The sequence below is a fragment of the Euleptes europaea genome, chromosome 4 (assembly GCF_029931775.1).
Source record: "Euleptes europaea isolate rEulEur1 chromosome 4, rEulEur1.hap1, whole genome shotgun sequence".
Taxonomy (NCBI): domain Eukaryota; kingdom Metazoa; phylum Chordata; class Lepidosauria; order Squamata; family Sphaerodactylidae; genus Euleptes; species Euleptes europaea.
In genome coordinates this window covers 115,283,926-115,302,935 of record NC_079315.1, presented here as the reverse complement: position 1 = coordinate 115,302,935, position 19,010 = coordinate 115,283,926, and the positions used below count along the sequence as shown (strand labels likewise).

The 19,010-nt window shown below is 47.4% G+C and overlaps 1 protein-coding gene across 1 annotated transcript; it reads right to left on the bottom strand.

The window, feature by feature from the left end:
- Positions 1-1,740: 1,740 nt before the first annotated feature.
- ATP5F1A (ATP synthase F1 subunit alpha) lies at positions 1,741-17,537 on the bottom strand. Its single transcript, XM_056847824.1, has 12 exons — positions 17,472-17,537; positions 13,600-13,678; positions 12,249-12,418; positions 10,649-10,822; positions 10,256-10,422; positions 9,197-9,345; positions 7,941-8,092; positions 7,606-7,830; positions 5,176-5,283; positions 4,429-4,573; positions 3,008-3,158; positions 1,741-1,837 (listed from the first exon to the last, which is right to left on the bottom strand). Exons 1-12 carry the CDS (start codon positions 17,529-17,531, stop codon positions 1,756-1,758), a joined length of 1,662 nt encoding a protein of 553 aa, XP_056703802.1. The 5' UTR covers positions 17,532-17,537; the 3' UTR covers positions 1,741-1,755.
- Positions 17,538-19,010: the final 1,473 nt, after the last annotated feature.

The following is a 19,010-nucleotide window of genomic DNA, read 5'->3' as shown; positions in this document are numbered from 1 at the left end:
TGGAACGGGCTGCCTAGGGAGGTGGTGATCTCCCCCTCACTGGCAGTCTTTAACCAGCGGCTGGACGAATACTTGTCAGGGATGCTCTAGGCGGATCCTGCATTGAGCAGCAAGCTTAGGGTTAACATGAGGATTTTGTTCCAAGTTGGCCAGCTAGACAACTGCAGGACACCATGGACCGAGCTCATCCATCCTGCCATCCACCTGTGAAAGTGGACTAAGAAGCCCAGTATTGAGATGCTGGCGTTTCAACCCTTGTTTGTGCTGCCACCTTCTGGTCCCATCATAACTATTTATTCTTCCTCCAAACCACACAGCAGTTCTCTTAGGAAGGGATTTCAAAGGGAGACTAGAAAGAGAAACTGCTGAATTACAACTAAAAATGAAGCTCAAGACTATGCATCCTCCTGGGCTGAATAGAGATCTGAGATTTCTGTACATATACATTTGGCGGCCTCAGGAGCTAAATTCAACCCAAACACCTCTGCAGCAGTTGCGCCCACCAGGCTGTCAGAATTGTGTCTGATTGCACTTTTTTATATCATGTGATCCGCCTTGGGTCTCAGCAAGGAAGGAATAAGAGGAGTCGGTTTTTATGTGCAGACTTTACCACTTAAAGAACCAAACCAGCTTACAATCACCTTCCTTTCCCCTCCCCACAACAGACACCCTGTGAGGTAGGTGGGGCTGAGAGCTCGAATAGAGCTGTGACTAGCCCAAGGTCACCCAGCTGGCTTCATGTGAAGGAGTGGTTTCACCAGATTAGAGTACGCTGCTCATGTGGAGGAGTGGGGAATCAAACCCAGTTCTTCAGATTAGTCTATTGCTCTTGACCGCTACACACTGGCTCTCTGTTAAAATCTGCTGTTGCCTTTTGGAAATGGACAGGACTATCATTTTCTTGTGGGATCGGATTTTCTCAACAGGGATTGAGCATCCATCGAGGCCTCTGCAACTGAGGCTACAAATCAGCTTCACATTCTTCCCTCCGCCTCACCCCTAAATTTTAGCACCCCTAAATTGAAGCGCTCATTCTGCATAAGGGGAAAACGGTATTGTCAAGCCAGGACAAGCATCCAAGTCCCACTCAATCTGAAAATTTTACGCATGATTTAGCTTAATCTCCTTTAAATAAAGCAAAGATGCGCTTGGAGCAAGCCAAGTCCTGGCAGCCTCTCATGGATTCGACTTACACTCACACATTAGGGAGGGGCTGTGGCTCATTGGTAGAGCATCTGCTTGGCAGGCAGAAAGTCCCAGGTTCAATCCTGGGCATCTCCAGTTACAGGGACCAGACAAGTAGGTGATGTGAAAGACCTCTGCCTGAAACCCTGAAGAGCCGCTGCCGGTCTGAGTAGACAACACTGACTTTGATGGACCAAGGGTCTGATTCAGTATAAGGCAGCTTCATGTGTTCAAACAACTTTGCTTCCTGAGTTCGACGTAATACAAGTGTAAGGGAGGAGACAATTAGTTGTTCAACACTGTGATGCAATTTTGCTGGAGTAGCTTCCACTCTCCTGTGAGGGCTCAGCCAGTACAGAATTCCTAGTGTGTACACAATTTTAACTGCTATGTTAGGGGCACACATTAGACCACCACACCAGTGAAGACCACACTCACAAAGACTTCTGTACGTAGAACCTTTAATTCTCAAGGAGACCTGTACAGTCAACTCACACATCTTTTAAGTCTCTGAGGAGAAAAAATGGAACCAGAGGGCTATCAGCGGTCATGGACAAAAACAGTCCTGGTTCACGCTTCAAAGGTAGACAAGAAGGTTGTCACTATTTCCTTCAGCTTGGCTTCTGTTTGCTCAGAGATCTTCCCGTCAGTCCTGTTAAAGCAAAACCGAAAAAGAATGGCGACTCATTCCTGGCAAGCCGCGGAGCAGGGATGTGATTTCTTGCTGTCCTCCTGCCCTCCCCCACCCATCACGATAAAAACAAAGCCAATATCATGAGCTTTTTGCAATCATCTAATAAAGCACCCCTTACTTTTAAGCCAAAGCTCGCAGGTCTGCAGCCTGGAAAAATAAAACTTTAAAAGGTGTTGAACTGATTAAGACCTCAGTGTTTTGGGACCAACGTACCTGATGGACCGCCTACTCCCTTATGAATCCACCCAACCACTAAGGTCATCTTTGGAGGTGCTGCTTTGGGTGCTCCCCACCTTCTGAGATTAGGCAGGTGGCACCCTGAGAGGGCCTTCTTGGTGATGGTACCAGAACTCCAGAAAACCTCTCCCCAGGGAGATTTATCTGCCCCCTTCTGTTGCCGTCTTCTGCCAGTGGGTGAAGCCTTTTTGTTTCATCTGGCATTCCCCAGACTAGCCTGATGATCTCATAGATCTCAGAAGCTAAGCAGTGTCAGCCCTGGTTAGTATTTGGATAGGAGACCACCAAGGAATACCAGGGCTGGTACGCAGAGGCAGACAACCACCTGTTAGTCTTGTCAGCTGCGACTTGACGGCACTCCTCTCTCTTTCAAACACAGAGTGATTCCCTCCTTCCTGACCACTTTGTTTGTGTCTTCATATGAATTTCAGCTGTTTAAATGGTTTTAAAATGTGATTCTATTATGTATATTTTAATTTGTTAGCCACCTTGGGGGCCTTTGAGGGCAAAAAGACTAGATAAAATTTTTATATAATAAGCAGATGTTTATATGAAGATTTATCATGCTCTCCGACAGTTTACTCGTCAGGTTGTGGTCAGGACTGTGCCAGCTAGGCTGCAGTCACTCCCAGGGCTTCTGGTTCGTGGCAGATCGGTGGTTCCACCCCCACCCTAGTGTGTCAAATTCAATTGTTGCGAGGGCTGGATATGACATAAATGTCACTTGGTCGGGCTGGGCCATGCCTCGCCAGATCGAGAGTGTGTGTGGGGGGGTGGCTGCCTCACAGGCTGGATAAGAGCTCTCAAGGGACTGGATCCAGCCCCTGGGCCTTATGTTTGGCACCCCAGGTCTAAGTCACCTTGAAGCCGAGCACGAAACAATGCCTGTACCTGATTGTGGAGAGGAGGGCCTGATGCTGGCTCAGCACGTGAGCCAGAAAAGCACTCTCGAACTTGGTGATCTTGCTAGGCTCCAGCTTATCCAAGTGACCTCTGACTCCGGCGTAGATCACGGCGACTTGTTCTTCAATAGCCATGGGAACTAGGGAGAGAAATCTTGGGTGAGATCACCTGGGCATCTGGCTTCCTGCTGCATCATAAGGGACGGCAGAGCTGTGTCCAAGTTACATACGGAAGCTTGCCTCAGCAGGAGTTCACTGAAGCTTCCTAGGAAACTGCAGATTGTACCTGGGAGAGGGGAAGGGAGTTCCTCCCCTTTCCTGGCTCCAATCCAAGAATCACCTGCAAAGACAGCACAACTGCCACCCCACCTTTCCCTTATTGCAGAGGCTCAACCTAAAATGAAAGTCCAGTGCTTCTCAGCTCTCCTCCAACAACTGAAAAGGAGAATGAAGAAGAAGAGTCGGTTTTTATATGCTGAATTTTTCTACCACTTAAGAATCAAACCGGCTTATGATCACCTTCCCTTCCCCTCCCCACAACAGACAACCTGTGAGGTAGGTGGGGCTGAGAGAGCTCTAAGAGAGCTGTGATTAGCCCAAGGTCACCCAGCTGGCATCATGTGGAAGAGGGAGTAATCAAACCCAGATCTCCAGGCAAGTCAGTGAAGACCTTTGGTTGATGGACGGTACGTACATTTTTTACATTAAATATCCCCCTTGTGTTTTCTCTCATCTCCATACTTTAGCAGCCTACAGTTTTGTTGCTTAGTTAATTTACCCCATTACTATGCATGGGTGTGAAAGTTGGACAATGAAGAAAGCAGACAGGAAGAAAGTTGATTCTTTTGAAATGTGGTGTTGGAGGAGTTTTTCAGATACTGTGGATCGCCGAAAAAGACAAATCAGTGGGTTCCAGATCAAATCAAGCCTGAACTGTCCCTAGAAGCTAAAACGACTAAGCTGAGGCTGTCATACTTTGGTCACATTATGCGAAGACAAGAGGCCCAGGAAAATAATATTAGGAAAAGCTGAAGGTGGCATGAAAAGAAGACGACCCAACAAGAGATGGATCGACTCTATAAAGGAAGCCATGGCCCTCAGTTTACAAGACCTGAGAAAGGCTGTTGAGGATAGGACGTTTTGGAGGACACTGATTCATAGTCACCATTAGCCAGAAGTGACTTGACGGCAGTTAACACACACACACACACACACACACCCCTGCATCTAGGATGTGTAGTGGTTTGGGTAGCTCTCTGCCACAGCTAAATCCCCAGACCATATAAACTCCATTATTTGCACGGCTGTACATGCCGTCACCTATCACATGGTGTGAAAACCCATCACACCTATCGCAGGGTGGTGTCACCCATCACATGGACTCCTGCAGAAGGTAGCCACGCCCCTTACCGTACTGCCCTTGTTTGAGGAGCTCGGTCAGACGCACGCCACGACTGAGCAGCTGCTGAGTGGCAGCATCCAGGTCGGAGCCGAACTGTGCGAAAGCAGCCACTTCGCGGTACTGAGCCAACTCCAGCTTCATGGTTCCAGCCACCTGCCGAAGAAAGGGCGCAGGGTTACTCGCTGGCTTCCTGTGGGCATACAGCAGGGGTCACCAGGGAAGCAAGTGGGAAGGGTAATTGTGAATTTCCTGTGTAGTGCTGGGGGTTGGACTAGAGACGGAGGCAAAGGCTATTCATGGCTACTAGTCAGAAGGGCTACTAGTCATGATGCAGACCTATTCTCTCCAGGATCAGACGAGCATGCCTATTATATTAGGTGCTGTGGAACAAAGGCAGGATGGTGCTGTAGTTGTCTTGTTTGGGGGTTTCCTGGAGGTACCTGGTTGGCCGCTGCGTGAACAAACTGCTGGACTTGATGGGCCTTGGTCTGATCCAGCAGGGCCTTTCTTACGTTCTTATGACAGCAGCTGCCACCAGAGCGCACAGATCTGCACCGAGTGACTGCATGTAAGCTGCATAAGCCATTTTGTGGCTGGCTCCGCCTCCTGTGGCCACCATTGTGTGGCTGTGCCCAGCAAGGTCAGAATACCATAGGTACCCGCAGGCTGGAAAAGGTTGGGGAGCCCTGTAATAACTGACGAAAAAGGGGATGCTGTAATATTTTTAAGAGAGGGACATGGCATCTACCCCCTACCTGCTTCATGGCCCTGGTCTGGGCAGCAGAACCGACACGCGACACAGACAGACCGACGTTGATGGCTGGGCGGATACCTTTGTAGAACAGTTCGGTTTCCAAGAAGATCTGCAGGAGACACAAGAGCACCCCCGAGACGTACGTCAACCTGACACCACCTCAACATCGTAAGAAGCACCATTAGAACACAGCCTTTTTACCATACAGATCCACTCCCTTGTGTATTTTCTTACGTGGGCGTTGCTTCACTGAGCCTCCATTTTGTTGGCCTCCATCTCCCTCCCCTCGGCGCCATTACCAGCTCACCTCACCCCTTCACGCCAATGTCATGCTGTGCTGTTTCAAAATATTGCTAGCATGAAGGATGAGAATTTGCAAAACAGGGAGTAGCCCATGGGGTATATCCAGCTTGATTGCATCTTTCGTTTATTAAAGAAGAAGAGTTGGTTTTTATATGTTGACTTTCTCTACCACTTAAGGAAGAATCAAACCAGCTTACAATCACCTTCCCTTCCCCTCCCCACAACAGACACCCTGTGAGGTAGGTGGGGCGGAGTGTGACTAGCCCAAGGTCACCCAGCTGGCTTCATGTGTAGGAGTGGGGAACAAATCCAGTTCACCAGATTAGCCTCCGCCGCTCATGTGGAAGAGTGGGAAATCAAACCCGGTTCTCCAGATCAGAGCCCACTGCTCCAAACCACTACACCATCAGTCAGTATTGTCTACTCAGACCGGCAGCGGCTCTCCAGGGTCTCAGGCAGAAGTCTTTCACATCACCTATTTGCCTAGTCCCTTTAACTGGAGATGCCAGGGATTGAACCTGGGCAAATGCTCTACCACTGAGCTATGGCTCTTTCCCAGCTGCATCAACAAATAGTGTGACGAGAATCATAGAATCGTAAGAGTTGGAATGACCACCAGGGTCATCTAGTCCAACCCCCCTGTACAATGCAGGAAATTCACAACTACCTCCCCCCCAAACCCCCAGTGACCCCTACTACACGCCCAGAAGTTGGCCAAGATGCTCTCCCTCTCATCATCTGCCTAAGGTCAAAGAATCAGCATTGCTGACAGATGGCCATCTAATCTCTTCTTTAAAACCTTCAGGGAAGGAGCATTTACCACCTCCCGAGGAAGCCTGTTCCACTAAGGAACCGCTCTGTTAGAAGATTCTTCCTAATGTCTAGACGGAAACTCTTTTGATTCAATTTCAACCTGTTGTTTCTGGTTCGACCTTCTGGGGCAACAGAAAACAACTCAACACCATCCTCTATACGACAGCCCTTTAAGTACTTGAAGATTGTTATCATATCCCCTCTCAGTCTTCTCTTCAGGTTAAACATACCCAGTTCCTTCAACCTTTCCTCATAGGACTTGGTCTCCAAACCCCTCACCATCTTTTTTGCCCTCCTCTCAACACGTTCCAGCTTGTCTACATCAAGGTCACCCAGCTGGCTTCATGTGGAGGAGTGGGGAAACCAACCTGCTTTACCAGATTACCGTCCACCGCTCATAGGGAGGAGTGGGGAATCTAACCTATCGTTCTTAACCAATACACCATGCTGGCATTGATATCCCACCTTTCCTTGTGGTCCAAGCAGCTTACAATAATAGTTGTAAACAATTTCAACTTAACACCAAAAATAAAACAGCAAATCTCTCCCCCTTAAAACCTGCCTGCCATTCAAACCCCACAAAAGCCCTGGCAAACAGACAGGCCTTGCATTGCTTCTGGATGCTTTCCAAGGAAGCCCCCACCCCACCCCCACCTCTTCAGAGAGCCCACTCCACACAGCCGGAGCCACAATGGAAAAGGCCCTGGCCCTGGTTGATGCCAGATCGGCCACCCTAAGCGGTGGGAGAGCAATGTGGCAGGCTTGGATACAGACCCTGTTTGCTCCAAAGTTTCTAGACCCTTAGAATCATAGAGTTGGAAGGGACCACCCGGGTCATCTAGTCCAACCCCCTGCACAATGCAGAAATTCACAACTACCTCCCCCCCACACCCCCAGTGACCCCTACTCCATGCCCAGAAGATGGCAAAAACAACAACAAATCATCCAGGATCCCTGGCCAATCTGGCCTGGAGGAAAATTGCTTCCTGACCCCAAAGTGGTGATTGGCATAACCCTGGCCATGTAAGAAGGGGCCACGAGAGCCAAGCACTGATGCAATCGTTCCTGCCCTCCCTCTCATGACTTGCCTAAGTTCATTGAGACAAAGTGTTTTGGCAAAACCAAGGAGTTCTGCTATTGCAAGATTCTTCCCGGTTGCCTCGATATTTAGTAATAACATGACTCAAAGGGGAAACTTGGTTAACTATTTCTGGCACAACCAGGACTACACCTCTAGCACACGCACCCCCTGCCTCACTCACACGGACACCTGGCCTCCCAGTCTGCACACAGTCACAGCGTCGCCGGATCTTACCTGCCCATCAGTGATTGAAATGACGTTAGTCGGAATGTAGGCCGACACATCCCCAGCTTGAGTCTCGATGACAGGAAGGGCAGTCAGAGAGCCGCCACCGAAGGAGTCATTCATCTTGGCTGCTCTTTCCAAAAGACGGGAGTGGAGGTAGAACACGTCGCCAGGGTAGGCCTCTCGGCCTGGGGGACGACGCAGCAGCAGAGACATTTGACGGTAGGCAACAGCCTGAAGGAGCAAAAGGGGCAGACGGTTAACAACGGCCTTGCTGAGAACCAAACGGTTATTTGGGGGGGGTTGGGTCTTCGAGCAAAGAGTCCGTGATAGCAAGGGCGCACCTGCTTGGATAAATCGTCGTAGATGATCAGGGCGTGTTTGCCGTTGTCTCTGAAGTATTCCCCCATGGAGCAGCCGGAATAAGGAGCCAGGTACTGGAGAGGGGCAGCATCTGAGGCAGTGGCGGAGACCACAATGGTGTACTTCATGGCATCTGGAAGAGACACATGAACACATGAAGCTGCCTTATACTGAATCAGACCCTTGAAGAAGAAGAGTTGAGTTAGTTTTTTTATATGCTGACTTTCTCTACCACTTAAGGGAGACTCAAACCGGCTTACAATCACCTTCCCTTCCCCTCCCCACAACAGACACCCTGTGAGGTAGGTGAGGCTGAGAGAGTTCTAACAGAGCTGTAACTTGTCCAAGGTCACCCAGCGAATGTGACTAGCCCAAGGTCACCCAGCTGGCTTCATGTGGAGGAATGGGGAAACAAATCCAGTTCACCAGATTAGCCTCCGCCGCTCATGTGGAAGAGTGGGGGATTCAAACCCGGTTTTCCAGATCAGAGTCCACCGCTCCAAGCCACTGCTCTTAACCACTACACCATCAAAGTCAGTATTGTCTACTCAGACCGGCAGTGGCTCTCCAGGGTCTCAGGCAGAAGTCTTTCACATCACCTACTTGCCTAGTCCCTTTAACTGGAGATGCCAGGGATTGAATCTGGGCAGGTGCTCTACCACTGAGCTATGGCTCTTTCCCAGCTGCATCAACAAATAGAGTTCCTTCATAACCCGCCCTAAGCTGCTTCTTGTTCAACGAGAAGGAAAACCACCTGGCGAGCAGTACCTGCCAGCATGGTGTAGTGGTTAGAATTGGACTCGCATCTGGAAGACCCGGATTCAAAGCCCCACTCTGTCACAGAAGCTTGCTAAGTGACCTTAGTCCCACTGCACCCTCAGCCTAACCCACCTCAAAAGGGAGATACATCACGATGAATAGCTGTGTTAGTCTGTGTGTAGCAATAGAAAAGACCCAAAAGTCCATTAGCACTTTAAAGACTAACAATATTTCTCGTAGGGTTTGAGCTTTCGTGAGTCACAGATGCCTGAAGAATATATCTGCACCACCTAATAAAAACCACTTAATATTCAAATACCTGAAGAAGTGAGGGGCTGGGTGGCTCACAGGCTGGATAAGAGCTCTCAAAGGGCCGAATCCAGCCCCCATGTTTGACACCCCTACCATACAGCCTGGGCCTATTCAGAAAAAAAAAACAGCACTTCTGTGAAGGAAAATCCAATTATGAAGTAAATACCTGCATCAGTAAGCCTCTTGACAAGTTGGGCAACCGTAGATCTCTTCTGACCAATTGCAACGTAGATACAGTACAGCTTCTTCTTCTCGTCAGTCCCTTCATTGAACCGTTTCTGGTTGATGATGGTATCAATAGCAATTGCAGTTTTGCTGGAGGGAGACGAGAAAAGCATTGGGGATCCTGTCATGCACAAACTGCTCAAAGCTAACAGTGGTTTTAAAGTTATGTTCTGGGATTCCTCCGGACGCTTCCGCAAAAAGATGAGGAATCGTGGTGGAGAGTCTTCCTCAACTAGGGTTGCCAACCTCCAGGTACTAGATGGAATTTCCTGCTATTACAACTGTTCTCCAGCCGATAGAGATCAGTTCACCTGGAGAAAATGGCTGCTTTGGCAATTGGACTCTATGGCATTGAAGGCCCTCCCCAAACCCCGCCCTCCTCAGGCCCCACCCCAAAATCCTCCAGGTATTTCCCAAACCGGAGCTGGCCACCCTATCAACAGACAGCTTGATCACCACTATTGACCTCTCGCAATGCATTATGGCACGCAGTCATAATCAAACAGGGAGTAGCAATGCCCATGAAGAGTTGGTTTTTATATGCCAACTTTCTCTACCACTTAAGGAAGAATCAAACTGGCTTACAATCACCTTCCCCTCCCCACAACAGACACCCTGTGAGGTAGGTGAGGCTGAGAGAGTGTGACTAGCCCAAGGTCATGCAGCAGGCTCCATGTGGAGAAGTGGGGAAACAAATACAGTTCACCAGATTAGCCTCGGCTGCTCATGTGGAGGAGTGAGGAATCAAACCCGGTTATCCAGATCAGATTCCACCGCTCCAAACCACCGCTCTTAACCACAACACCACGCTGGCTCATGAATATGGGCAACACTCTTTGTGGACCTCAGAGGCACAAATCCTGAGTCAAACAAGGAAGACTAGAAAATGAAACGCCCCTCCTCCCTCAGGTCCCAGGATATTCTTGCGTTAGATATCCTCAACGGCAAACCCACAGCAATTAAAAGAAAGCAGTGGCGGCAGCTGACGAGCATTCCTTACCCAGTCTGCCTGTCTCCAATGATCAACTCCCGCTGTCCACGGCCGATCGGTACCAAGCTGTCCACGGCCTTGATGCCGGTCTGCATGGGCTCGCGCACAGAGATCCGTGGGATGATCCCGGGGGCCTTAAGACCAACCCTCCTCCGTAACTTGGAACCGATGGGGCCCTTTAAAGGCAAGGCAATGTTGTCACACACATGAACCCATGAAGCTGCCTTATACTGAATCAGACCCTCGGTCCATCAAAGTCAGTATTGTCTGCTCAGACCGGCAACGGGTCTCCAGTTGGTGGGCACCAGGACAGGTATCAGCTGGTGCCACGGTGCTCATGTGCACCCTGCTGGGGACTCCCTGAGCTAAACGCAGCCTCAGTATGTACATCTGCCACATTACCTTTCCATCAATGGTGTTACCCAGAGCATCTACGACACGACCCAAGAGCTCTTCCCCGACTGGGACATCCACAATAGCTCCTGTCCTCTTCACAATGTCCCCTTCCTTAATCAACCTGTCGTTCCCAAAGACGACGACACCAACGTTGTCGGGTTCCAAGTTCAGGGACATACCCTAGGGGAGAAAACACAGTGTGCACATCTAAGAAAAAAAGGTAGTGCCTGAGACATTCTAGCTGAGTGCTGGCAGGGCTGAGACACACAGAGATGTAAACGTTCTGCCAATTTTCGAAGCAATAAGGAAAAACGCTTTCCCCCTTTGGGGGGAGGAAACGGAATTGGGGGAGATCGAAATGTATTAAATACTTGCTTTCCTATCAGACTTACGCTTGTTTCACTGATTTAACATAGATGCACCTTAGTTGGCGTATAAAATTATACTATTTGGCATATTTATGGATTAAAAGTATAAACGTTCTCACAAGAAAAATTGCAAGTTTACTTAGGAGTCGCAAACTGCTGCACCCTAAGCTACCATAGTACATTTATCTGTAATTTTGGCATCTGAGAAGTAGGAGAAAAATTGAAGGTAGAAAACAAATCTGATAGTAAACAAAAAAGTGTATTATTACAGAAACTTTATAAAAGATCGCCAGCATATTTGGATACTAACCTAAACTTTGTAACGCAGAAAATACTGACCCATCTAATAATGTGTTACTTAGTGTAGAATCGTATATTAATGGTTAACAAACTTATTTACAAGTACATAAAAAAATCTTGGAAATGTTGTATATGTCTATGTCAAGTTTTTTCCAGTGATTCCCAAAGTTTCCCAGTTCTGCTTTTAGAAAAAAAAAAATCATTTTCCATTGGAAAAACTGACGAAGTCCTCAGGCTTTTTCATGCTGTACATTTGGAATGAAGAGCTTTGCAAGAGAAGGTTTTTCTCACTAAAAAAGAAATATTTCACAGGGTGTTCTTCAGAACTCCCCAAAAATAACCCAGTTTTTCCATTAGAAAAAAAATGGAAAAGTCCTCAGATATTTTCATGCTATATATTTTGAGTGTGAAAACCCTTGCACTCAGAAGCCTTTTACTAACTTTAAAAGGGAAACTATTTTATAGGAAGTTTTTCCCAAAATTGTCCATGGAAAAACTGAAAATAGTCATTGGAAAAACCCCCCCTGCCCCGAAAAAAGGTCTTTCTTCTGATTTCTCCAGGTTCTTTTCTCCCAGGCCTTCAAATCTCCAAACAGAACAAACGGAGGCTGTCAGACAATTTGCAGATACAAAAATACCAAGTATGTTCTAGTACATTCTCAACTAACAGATTTTTGAAAAATATTGGTAAGACTTATGACCATTAGTGCAGACTATATACCAGCCTAGATATACTGTGGCTTATCACATTAGGATAGAGGTCTAATGGCTTCCATTTGTGCCATTTATCTTAAACCCCATCTTCCATGATTTCCACCTCAAGCCTTTCAGCATTCATATTTAGGACATATTTAATCTAACAGGCAAGGAGAGATCTTGAACCTGAGGACCACCATGATATTTACTACAAATATGGCTACAAAGGGGAAAGAACTTGCCTTCAGCCCAGAAGAAAACTCAACCATTTCTTCTGCCTGAACATTACGCAGGCCGTACACACGGGCAATACCATCACCAATCGAGAGGACACGCCCCGTTTCTTCTAGCTCAGCAGAGGTGTCAGCTCCAAGAATTCGTTCCTCCAGAATAGATGATACCTCAGCGGTGCCTGGCCAAATTTATGTAAGGATAAATTAAGTTTAGTCATTTCTTACACTGCAGGTCAACGATCTGGCGCCATATTAAGATGCGCACATGACTCTAAGATAACCAAAAGTCATTCACACCCTTCTGACTCTTCCAATTCCACGAGGTCTTTGGAGAGGCAGCACATACATTTTCTAAACTGACAAATAAATCAAAAGTAACTGACAGTTAACAAGTTCTGACAGTCACGTATTTGGGGAGGGGACCAGGCAGGGAGTGAATATATTACGAAAAGGCATGATCCACTTTGGCCTTGGATGCTTCAAGCAAGTCTCACTGGTGCTGAAGACCGAAAACCAGTATAGCAACAAGGGGGGGGGGGACCTTAACCCTATAGAACTAGAATAAGGTACCCAAAAGGTAAGGAATCAACATGAAATAATGGGCTAATATTGATACAAGTGATTTTGTGAATAATATATAATAAATTTAATACAAACACAAAATTAATATAAACAACCTGTATGTGTTCCTTATAGTGAAAATGTGAGTTCACTGCTTCACCCATTTTTTCAATATATCTTGAGGACTGAGTACTGGGAAAGGAATACTTCTATAGGAGCCTAAGATTAAAAAGGCAACTTTGGATGAAACATACATAAACAAATTTTAGACTTTACAATTTACAAATGTCAGCTTACTCAGTCTAAGGATTGCAATTTTTCTTAAACATTCATGCACTTTCAAAATGGCATAGACATGTATTATTCGGACCACTGAAGAAGGCTTCACAGCCAAAACGTGTTTGGTCTGAGCTGTGATATTGCTTGGGTATATTGTCACACAGTTGTAATTTTGTGTTTTTATGTTTACTTGGCATGTTCAGCACAGATAAATAGCGGCTAGAACAGGGCTACATACAAGTCGATTATATTTACATTAATTTTGTGTTTGTATTAAATTTATTATCTATTATTCACAAAATCACTTGTATCAATATTATACCATGATTTCTTGTTGATTCCTTACCTTTTGGGTACCTTATGACAGAAAACCAGCAGACAGATGGGGAGAAACATTTGAACGGCAAAGGGTCAAACTCAAGCATTTCCACAGTGGTAACTAGTAGGGCAAGGATCTGTGGCCGTCACCAGGTCTTACTCCTTTACTAGTGAAGTCAAACTTGCACCTGTTTGGACTCACCGGTTTTCTGAAGACTCGCATTGGAGGCGTGGAGGTTCCGCGTCGCAACAAATAACGCGCCCAAAGCATTTCGGGACACCTAGCACAAAGAAAGACATTTCAGATTTCTATTCAGCACCATCTCCAGCTGTAAAATCACTCTCTTCTGATAGTTACTGTCCCATGTTGCTTGACAGTGGCAGATTTAACCAGTGCCTTTCCCTTATTTCAGTGAAGCACTGTCTCCCACATAATAGTGTGGTGCACTACTGCCATCTCCCCAAGGGCTACTTAACAGCAGTCAGCATTTCACAATTTTACTAACCACTTTCCCCAGAGTAACAATCGTGAGTATTCGTTTAGTTGATGCTATTACAGACTATCTTGAGCAGGCAAACACTTGGTACGGCCCAATCCTACCAGTGCTGACATTTATTTATTAAAACATTTACATCCTGCCTTTCCTCTCGGTTCAGGATTTGGAAACAAGCTCAAGTATATTCGTTAGGCCTTCCTTCCCAGTAAACACACATAGAATTGAAGCATTAGATGCAATAATGGATTGTCAGCTAAAGGAACTACTTCTTTATACACAGCAAACAATTAAAATGTGGAATTCGCTACCGGAGAAGGAAGTGGTGGCCACAGGCATAGACGGCTTTAAAAGGCAATTGGACAGATGCATGGAGGAGAGGTCTATCAGTGGCTATTAGCCATGGTGACTAAAGGGGACCTCCACATTCAGAGGCAGTCAATCTGTGAATATCCATATCAGGAGGCAACATCAGGGGGAAGGCCTTGGGCTCTATGTCCTGCTGTTGGCCCTTCAGTGTGTGGCCACTGTGTGGCCTAGATGGACCGCTGGACCGCTTATGTTCTTAAAACTGGATTGGGTTTCCTGTTATAATATTGCTAGGCAGCCATTGGTATATAAGCTTTACTGAGCTAGATCTAAACTACAAGCTCCCATTGAAGAGGCAATGCCTACTGACTTCTCTCTCCCCAGAGCAGCTGCTGAACCCTGTCCCCTCAATCTCATTAGCAACCCTTTGGGGGAAGGGGCACAGGCAGACAAAAAAAGGTGGAAAGGTGGAGACAAAAACTGAGTACTTGTAAATGGTCCAGACTTGTATATTGTGCACTTGCCTTCTTTTGCTAATTTATTTAAATTTTGCATATGTTAGTTAAGTGATTTAAAAGCCATATCACTGTGTGCAGCCTGTCAGAAGACTAACAAATGCAACAACTTCATACGACATCTGAAGGCATCAGCATTGCAAGAACTGCCGAAACTAATTTTGCGTCAGTGCATGGCTCTTGTGGCCCTTTCTTACATGCCTGGGGAAATGCCTATTGCCACTTAGGGGTCAAGAAGCAACTTTCCTCCAGGCCAGATTGGCCAGGGATCCTGGAGCTTTGACTCTTGAAAGCTCATACCCTGGCAATCTTGTTGGTCTTTAAGATGCTGCTGTACTTGAAACTTACACACAAAGCAATGTTTATCTGAAGTTCTAAAATGTTTTGCAACAATGAATGAAAATCTGAGCCCTAAAATATAAGAACCCTAACTGGCCAGCCTCCTGCTTCCCTCAGCAACTAACCAGACACCCCACAATGTACTCTTTTACTGGCAATTGCTGTAATAAATCTGACTGACTGACACCCCACAAGGCCTACAGAAGTGGCAAAGAGGTGAAGGCCTGCCCTTGAGTCTTTCTCCCTGCAACTACCCATCAAAGATATGATGTCCACGTCTGGAGAGAATGCTAGTTAACTATCATGCCTAATTGTCAACACTGAAGAATAAAGACTCTGAGACTCTTCTTCAACATATTAAGAGGTCTTCAAAAACAATACACCTTTACAGGTAAAGGCTGGTCAGCAGCACTCCAACTGCAGACTGGCTGCATTCAACCCTGAATTTGACTTTTGAAGATTTAAGAACAGAAGCCTGAAAGGCAACCATTCCTCTCAACTCTAAATTACCAGGCAATTCTTCATTATAAAAGCAGCTTCTGAGCATTACTAGTAATGAACTAGGCAGTGCCAAAGGCCACCGCTTCCAGAAGAACAAGCAGTCCCCAAGGTCACAAATACCTGTAGATGACACCATGCCAAGACCATTAGAAATCCCTCCTCCCAAACAAATATTTTCCATACCCCATAAGGCACGGCAAATATACCTACAACAAATTTTAGCAGGGAAGCCCCATTAATCTGCTGCAGCAAATAAAACGAGCCTGGTGGCACCTTTTATGCCAGGCAGATTTAGTTGTGTCTTTCTTGCTCCAGAGGCCCATTTAATCATATGGGACAGGAGGCAGAATCGAGCGTACAAGACCACTATCTTTTAAACTGCAGAAGACTATTTTGTCATATGCCTATGACTGTCACTCCCCCCCCCCCACCCAAGGACTTCTGCACAGACTACAGTGGCTGCATACCAGGCTGAAGTGGAACCGGTGCAGCATTACCCACAGTGAATACGACACTAGATTAAAATGTCTTCTACAGAGTCAGTCTATAAAAGACAGTCTGATCTACTCTGACTAACAGAAGCTCTCCTGAGTCTCAGGCAGAGTTCTTCCACAATCATTTACAACCTTTTAAGTAGACATGCCAAAGACTGAACCTGCGACCCTCAGACACCAGGGTAGTCTTCTGCTGGCCACTCTACCTTAGGCCAGTTAGATATCTGCCTGCCACAAAGCACCAAGACAGATCTTCCCCTTGACTTTGCTAACTATGGTTGCAAACCCCCAGGTAGTGACTGCAGATCTCCTGGGATTGCAAGTGATCTCTAGGTGACAGAAATCAGTGCACCTGGAGAAAATGGCTGCTTTGGAAGGTGAACTATATAGCATTATATCCAAATGAGGTCCCTCCCCTCCCTCCTCAGGCTCAACCCCTAAAATCTCCCGGTATTTCCCAACCCGGAACTGGCAACCCTAACAGCTCCAGTGAAGGAAAAGTGATGCTTGGCAGGGACTATATCTTGCTTACGCAGCTGCCTGGCAAGCTGCACCCATCCTGACTACCTCCTAGGAAGGCTTGTTAAGAATCTAAGAACATAAGAAAGACCCTGCTGGATCAGACTAAGGCCCATCAAGTTCAGCAGTCTGTTCACACAGTGGCCAACCAGGTGCCTCTAGGAAGCCCACAAACAAGACGACTGCAGCAGCACCATCCTTCCTGTGTTCCACAGCACCTCATATAATAGGCCTGCTCTTCAGATCTTGTAGAGAACAGGTATGCATCAGGACTAGCATCCATTTTGACTAGTAGCCATGAATACTCCTCCATGAACATGTCCACTCCCCTCTTAAGAAGATAATATTGTCTTGATTGTAAAGGCCTATGGTCGTGCAGAACAACATTGACTGACTGACATAAAAACAGAATGGCCCTGCTGGATCAGACCCAGGTCCATCAAGTCCAGCAGTCGGTTCACACAGTGGCCAACCAGGTGCCTCTAGGAAGCCCCCAAACAAGACGGCTGCAGCAGCACCATCCTGCCTGTGTCCCACAGCACCCAAGATAATAGGCCTGCTCCTCTGATCCTGGAGAGAATAGGGATGCACCATGATTACGGCGCAGGAACCCTGCCTGCCTGCCTATGCCCAGCCCAAGAAGCGCAAAAGGGGGCCCATCTCGGGCATGACCTTCGCGGGCCGCAGCTCGAGCGACGAGGCAGAGCTGCAAGGTGGCGGCGAGGGGTGGCGGAAGGAGGCCGGGGAAAGAGGCGAGGCGGGCCCACACGCCCTCCTTCCCACCCAGCCCACCCGGGGCGCTGCTGTCAATGTCACCCCCAGGCCGGGCCCCAAGATGGCGTCGCCAAGGCCAACCTCTCTTTCCCCCCCCCCCGCCGCCTCCTCAGCCCGCCGGACGCTCACCAGGCCGGCCTGCCGGGGCAGGGAGCGGGCGAGGGCGGCGGCTACGCGCACGGACAGCATCGTGGCGAGGGGCGAGCGTCTGCCGGGGGTCCCGCTGCTGCAGCCGCCGCCTCCTCGCGCCGACTGCGAACAAAATGGCCGCCCCACCACTTCCGCCGGAAAAGGACGGTCGAGAGCCCCGCCCCCCCGTTTCGCTTTCTGAGGGCAACGGAAAGTCGCTCCGGCCCTCCAATCGGAAGCGTCTCCGCCAGGCCCCGCCTCTTTCCGCGGTTTTAATTTTGTTTCGGTTGGATGGGCTTTATGTTCCGCAACAATCGATAAAGGATTGGCTAAAAGTGAATGGATAATAACTTCGTAGATGTGTGCCAGGCCACGCCCACCTGAGCCGGAACGGGGCGGGGCCCACAGACGCCGTTAGCTTCGCGAGTGGGCGTGGCCCGAGCGCTAGCCACGCCCCTGCCGAGCTGAAATAAGCGAGAGCCACGTGGCTTGGGGCTGTCCAGGGTCAAATCTGGGAGGCTCAACTATAATATTGAAGACATACACCTAATATTTCTTTATTTTTTTATTGATTCAAAGATTGGTATTTAGGATGTATTGTCAAATGATATATATAGTAATTATTGAAAAAATAATAAAACTATATATTAAAAAAAAATCTGCCCGGTGTATTTATTTAACTTCTATATAACCTCCTCCTGGCTATATGGTTCTGGTAGGGCTGTCCCTTGAAATCTGGCAGACTAGGCCCAGGCTTCATGTCAGCATAGGAGCTTATGCCACAGTGTGTGTTTGTGTGTGTGTTAAGTGCCATCAAGTCGTTTCCAGCTTATGAATTAATGTCCTCCAAACCGTCCTATGCTTAACAGCCTTGCTCAGGTCTTGCAAACTGAGGCCCATGGCTTCCTCGATGGAGCCAATCCATTTCATGTTGGCTCTTCCTCTTTTCGTGCTGCATTCCACTTTTCCTAGCATTACTGTCTTTTCCAGTTGTGCTACAATAAATCCCTTCAAAATAAAACAGGTTTTCCTTCGAGATTAACGCTTTATTTAAGTAATCACTGATTGCTGATGCTGCAATAGAAACCTGTCAGTGTTTAAGGTGCCCCGAGACTCGTAGTTGTTTTTGCTGTATTATGGCAAGGCTGTTAATGATAGGACGTTTTGGAGGACACTGATTCATAGGGTTGTCGTGAGTTGGAAGAGACTTGATATCAGTTTAACACACACCTCTGGAATAAATCTGATATTGCCCTATACTATTCCTGACCTGTTGTTTATTCTGAAGAGCAGAGGCAATACAGGGTCTCAGACATGTATTTTCCAGAACCTGCTACCTAAGCTTCTTGAGCTGCCAGAGGCTGATCTTGGGACGTTTTGCAAGTAAAACCCATGCTACTTAAGAACATAACAAAGGCCATGCTGGATCAGACCAAGGTCCAGCAGTCCGTTCACACAGTGGCCAGCCAGGTGCCTCTAGGAAGCCCATGAAAGACAAGACAAAATGCCTAGGACATTTTTCATAGAATCACAGAATCA